This window comes from Symphalangus syndactylus, chromosome 4 (assembly GCF_028878055.3).
Source record: "Symphalangus syndactylus isolate Jambi chromosome 4, NHGRI_mSymSyn1-v2.1_pri, whole genome shotgun sequence".
In the NCBI taxonomy this organism is placed as follows: Eukaryota; Metazoa; Chordata; class Mammalia; order Primates; family Hylobatidae; genus Symphalangus; species Symphalangus syndactylus.
Genome location: NC_072426.2, coordinates 52361186 through 52367185, shown reverse-complemented (window position 1 = coordinate 52367185; position 6000 = coordinate 52361186). Strand labels below are relative to the sequence as shown.

At 39.8% G+C, this 6000-nt stretch overlaps 1 protein-coding gene across 7 annotated transcripts in view; it reads left to right on the top strand.

Moving 5' to 3' along the window:
• The first annotated feature begins 220 nt into the window (after positions 1-220).
• The window catches only part of ADAD1 (adenosine deaminase domain containing 1), a 62486-nt gene continuing 56706 nt past the window's right edge, over positions 221-6000 (top strand). The window contains exons 1-4 of one of the 7 annotated variants that reach the window (XM_055274672.2): positions 221-299; positions 919-1098; positions 1851-2039; positions 4648-4815. In XM_055274672.2, coding sequence (XP_055130647.1) covers positions 927-1098; positions 1851-2039; positions 4648-4815 — 529 coding nt within the window. In that variant the 5' untranslated portion in view covers positions 221-299; positions 919-926. Of the gene's footprint in view, positions 539-918; positions 1099-1850; positions 2040-4647; positions 4816-6000 lie in introns of all 7 variants that reach the window. The other 6 variants (XM_055274670.2, XM_055274668.2, XM_063637929.1 and 3 more) reach the window with 6 other exon arrangements.

Sequence of the window (6000 nt, the reverse complement as noted above, 5' to 3'; positions counted from 1 at the left end):
AGGCCCCAGGCATAGACAACTGCAGTATAAACAATCATCCCTACACTGCTCTGTCAGGGCTGCAGAGGGGCACGGGACAGTAAGGGGGGAGGCTGAACTGCGCGATTTTACCTGGCTTCTCCGGAAGGGGAAGGCGGCCAGTTGGACCCGGTCCTTGTGTTCGGAGAACAGAGTCGACGTCACCCAGGCCTCGAACGCGTGCGATGGTCGGCGTCTCTTCCCTAGGTGACGCAGGACGCGGAGCGCGGCGGCACGACGCTGGCGCAAGCGCGGGCGCAAAAGCGCCGGCCTCCGAGACGGTTAGTGATTGGACGAAGCAGGGCGCGGGGGCGCAAGCCCGGGTCCTGCAGGGACACCGCGAGGCCTCTTTGGAAAGATGCGGCCCTGAGCTTGTGAACCTCGCGCAGAGCGGCCTGAAGCGAGAGGTTGAGGCTGGGAGGTGGGAGCAACGGCGGCGGCGGCCGCCTGCGAGTCCCCGGCCTGAGGCGCAGCAGCAGCTGCCCGTCTTCCCACATAGAGGGAAGGAAGGACAACTTTGGTGGGTAGGGGTTGGGCCAGGACTCAGGAGGCCACTGACGAGCTGATTTTTTTTTCTTTTTTTCTTTTTTCCTGACCTTGCTAATATCTTCCCTAACTCCTGAGTAGTTTTAAGGTCTTTTACAGGGACCTCTCTCTGTTCCTTCTTTCCTCCTTTGTAGCAGAGGTTTAGGGAAGGGATTCAGGAGAGAAGAGGTCCGTGTCTATGAAAACTCAAAAAGCAGTCGTAAGATCAGTTCAAGAGGGATTTGACTCTAGTCATCTGAATATGTGCCAAGGCCATTTATGGAAATAACGGGGTGGGGGGGAGGTTTGGAGTAAATATTTTCAGTTTACATAGCGTTTTGTCTTGTTTTCTGCGAATTTTATCGTGACCTCTAGGTGAGAAAATGGCTAGCAACAATCATTGGTTTCAGAGTTCGCAGGTCCCTAGCTTTGCCCAGATGCTGAAAAAGAACCTGCCAGTTCAACCAGCGACAAAGACGATAACTACACCCACAGGATGTTCCTCAGAAAGTTACAGCCTGTCCAAGATGGCATCCAAGGTTACACAAGTAACGGGTACGACTTTTTTCATTTGTAACAATGAGTCAGTTCTTTAAAATTCTAGGATGGCCGGTAAGTTCTGTCGAGCCTCTGATTTAAAGATTTCGTGGTTGTATAGACATTTACCCGTGGCCGTGTACCTGGAGCTGGCATCTGACTCAACACTTGGAGGAGGCCTGTAGAGCTCTTTACCTGTGCCGCTCGTTTAACCATCTGTTAGCACCTTGACTGTTCACCCCCTACTTCAAGTGTGGCTTGCCTTTCTGAGGTGAGGCGCAAGGGAAGATACTGGACTTACACTGGTCTGTATTCCACATAGCACTTAGCGTAGTGTTAAGTATAAAGCAGGGGCAAACATACTTTAAAATTCGATGGAATCCAGTGAGAAAATGAGTGGATGGGAGCCAGAGCTACGTTTTAGTCCCAGATCTGTGTCTTTCTGTATTCTAGGCCTTAGTGACATTATCTGTAAAAATTGCTTGGTTTCTGAAGACCCTGACATCACTAAAATTCCATGACCCTTGATATCACTTTATAATGACATGTCGATATTACCTTTTTGCAAAATAGTCTTAGTACTCGATAGATGCAATAACATGTGCTTGTCCTGTGTGCCAAAATTGTTTAGTAGAAACTTAAGAAAAACATATGATGAAGTGTATCTGGGACAACCTTCCATTTGGGGGAGGAGTTGTTGCTTTTGCTCATTTTTGTTTATTTGTTTTGTTTTTTTAAACCAAATTGACAAGTGTAACATTTGTTTTTAGGTAATTTTCCAGAACCGTTGCTTTCCAAGAATCTTTCATCTATTTCAAATCCTGTCCTTCCTCCAAAAAAAATACCTAAGGAATTTATAATGAAATACAAACGTGGAGAGATAAATCCTGTGTCAGCCTTGCACCAGTTTGCACAAATGCAGCGAGTTCAGCTTGACCTTAAGGAAACTGTGACAACAGGCAAGTGTGAAATTGTATTTGTCTCAAAAACAAAACCGAAAGTATAGCAAAATAACGGTGCTAAATTTAGTTCTTTCATCTAATATTGGAGTTAGGTAACTGATTGTATGTTTTCACAAGAATACTTAAATGTTTATGTTCACACTTTAGCCTTTGTAGCCTCTACAAATAACTCACATATACCAAAGTTTTATAATCATTGAATTGTGATTTTCTTATGTGTTGCTAGCTGAATGGAAATTAGTCTCATGGACTATTTTGGGGTGTCATTACTTCTTGTATCATAAACATGCTTTTGTAAAGATGTTAAATATTTGGACTATCATTTTATGAGAAGGATTCTGTGAGGATGATGACTAAGAAAAGTTAAGGTCAAATTTGCCTTCTGAAACTCAAGCATTAGATTATATGATTGGTACTTTGTCTGCAGACTAGTCTGTTACAGTTCTCTCAATTCGCCCTTAAACTCCCCAACCAGAATAATCTGTAACCATGCTCTGCCTGTGAAAGGAGTACAGATAAGGAAAATGCAGAAAGTAGTTTCTGATCTCTTCACGTTATAGCCAATGATTAGGAAGATTTTAGGAAAGTGGAAGGATAAGTGCTCTTAAGAGGCATTGACAGCTTAAAATTTTAAATTTTAAAAACTTTGTGTATATGTACGTGTGTGTGTTTGTACACACACATGAGTAGTTAGGTTTTTTCTTTAATTTTCCTGGTGCTAACTTGCCAATATGGATCTCAAAGCTAACATCTTTGCTAAATAACTTTAACATATCAAGATTTTAGTAAAGATAGTCACAGTGACATCAAGTTTCAGTCTATTGTTTTGGGTGGAATACCAGTAAACTAACAGGTGACAGAAATAGTATCTTAACATAAATGGTAGTGGTAATGTAAAACGTGGACTTAATTTCCGTGTAACTAGTTAGCTTTCCTCCAGTAATCTCAGACTGCTCTTGGAAAATGTAAACTGTTGGTCATTGTAAGGAAAAATAAATCAGGACAAATCTTCACTGCTCTGAGCAAAAACTACTAAAAAACATGACCTGTTGGTTGTTAATGGTGTACATTTTATGCTCAAAGTATAGTTCAATAATCCAGTGTGTTTGGTAGTGAAACCACAGTGTCAATTTTTTAATAGCTCTATGTGTGATTTAGATTACACTAAAGTTTGAGAACCCGAGTTATAAACAGGCTAAAGCTTAAAGGCTCCGCATTCTGACACAGAAGACTTACTAATAAATTTTAGGTAAAATATCTTTTTTTTCTTTATATAGAGGCTCTCACTCTGTTATCCAGGCTGGAGTGCAGTGGTGATCCTCCCACCCCAGCCTCCCAAATAGCTAAGACTGCTGCAGGCATCCACCACCAGGCCTGACTAATTTTCAAAATGTCCTGTAGAGAAGGAGTCTCACTATATTGCCTAGGCTGACCTTGAACTCCTGGCATCAAGAGATCCTCCAACCTCAGCCTCCCAAAGTGATGGGATTATGAGTGTGAGCCAGTGCACCCAGCCAAGATGTGTAATATACATAAGAATCATCTGGGCCACTTGTTAATTATACAAAATGCTCTCTGATTTAGTAAACCTGGATTGGAACCCAGGTGATCATGAAGAAAGGAACTTGGGAAACTGAAGTCTGAGATGTTATGGGGAAAGCAGTTTACCCAGAAGCAGTCAGGAGTTGCTTGTAAAACCTTGATGTACATATTAAAGAGTTAATGTAATATAATTTTGAGTATGTGAGGAAATAAGATAGTGGGGTTTATGTGTGGCAGCATTGTATGTAGCCATATGTAACCAAAGAGTGGAGAGTCAGATTCGTAAAGGCCTCCTAAAGTCTAAATACTAACAAGCAAAACTTCAAACAGAAGAATCTTTGCCCTGTAAATACAGGAGACAAGACAATTCTATTTCATTTTTTATCCAAATATAAAAGCTAGGTAAATAAATTGTGATGACTGGACATTCAGTTTAATTCTTTAGTTTATCATTATGTTTTGGTTTTCTCTTCCTCTCTCTCCCTCTCCCCACCTCCTCTGCCACTCCCCAACCTTCACAGCTGTAATGGGTTGAGTTGCTTATAACGCCCTGATAGTACACAGGGTTTCTTCAAAGGGATCTCTTACATTCTGGAGCTTAAAAGTGTATTAGGGCAATCCAAGGGATGGGGGAAATTCAGCTTTCTTTGTATTAAAGTTTTAAAGACGTTTGCATTTAAGTTTTAAAGATGTGAGATGTTACGTGAAATCTCCACATTTTATCTCTCATTGGCCGTTTGACAGATAGTGGAGTGTTTACCATTGCCAGGCATTATACTAGACACTCACTGTTACTCCACGTGTGATCAGTACTCTACTACTGGCCCGGTTGCTCACACTGAATCTGGAGCTGACCTAAGCTGCTTGAATCCTCAGAGTTAGTTCAGATGCCCATTCAGTTTTAGTTTTAACTCCTATTGGTCCTACAAAAAGGCTTGTAAAGTTGGTGTTTATGAGGTAGTTTTTGAGAATTTTTGGACTGGAATGTTTTCCTGCGTACAGACATTGTTTGCAAGAATATAATAAAAACTATTGTAGCATTCATTCTGAGTTCTGTTTCAAGGTAATGTTATGGGACCATATTTTGCCTTTTGTGCTGTGGTGGATGGTATTCAGTACAAGACTGGACTGGGACAAAATAAAAAGGAGTCTAGGTCCAATGCAGCAAAATTAGCTCTTGATGAACTTCTACAGCTGGATGAACCTGAACCACGAATTTTAGAAACATCAGGTAAATACTCTTGATTATAAAGTATTTATAAAAGGTATCATTTTTCAAAAGGAATCACCTGAAAGATTTATGTTAATGAGAGTTACTTGGCAGCTACAAGATAGAAGTTGCAGGATTTGAATAATTTATTTCAGTTGCTGTCCACTGATGTATTTAATAGTAGTTAAAATGCTCTTGCATATTTCAGTACTGAAAGGTCTAATCATGTTGCTAAACTGTCCGGTAACTTGTCAGATTGTTAATTGACAGATTAAGTCCTAAAATATAGTTTCCTTTGTAATTTGTTAGATTCTTATTATGAATGTAATACTGTACATTTAATACTTAGAGGTTTTAAATGCAGCGTTTGTGAAGTTTGTGTTAAATTCAGTAAATGGTAGAATTACTTGAGAAAATGGCCTAAGGTAGCATAGCAAACAGGTTAAGTGTGTAAACTCCAGAATTAGATTGCTCAGGTTGGAATATTGACCCTATGCTGACATGTTGTTTGCCCTCTAAACCTGTTTTATTTGGAGAGGGGAGACAGTGATAGTTATACCTTCTATGGTTGTCATTAGGATTAGATAAACAATGCATGCGAAGTCCTTAACCAGTGCCTACTGAAGAATACACAATCAAATTACAAAGTATTTTAAATACTTTGTTGAACTCAAGTTAAAACATACCTATAGAATTTCCTAAGCATCCAGTTGAATTGTGAGAAAAATACATTGATGATTAGTTTCTCCTGCCTTTTCCCTAATAGCTTTCAAAATGTTTATGTAGGGCTAGCAAATGTTTTGCCCAGTGGTCTGCAAACTTTAGTTTCTAAACATTTATTTTTTTCCCTCCTTTGTAAAAATTAAGGTAGCATTTAACCATGTCTACTGCCACTACTTTGAAAACTAAGGCAGCATTTACCCATCTCTGCTATTGGCACTTCTATATTCATTATTGTTTTCTCCAAAAAGTGCCAATAGTGCCTTAATTACAACTAAAAGCTCTTTAACAATATATTCTGTCTTGGGCTAGAGCCTGAAAAAATAATGTCATCTTTTTCCCTATAGTGAGCTAGAGTTTCTTCTTTATTTTTTCTACTGTAGACAGCTGAGTTTAAACATCTATTTATCTTATGAAAGGATATAGAAGATAAGAGCTCAGTATTCATTTCTTTCCTTTTCTCTATTAACAATTTTTCTAGTCTTC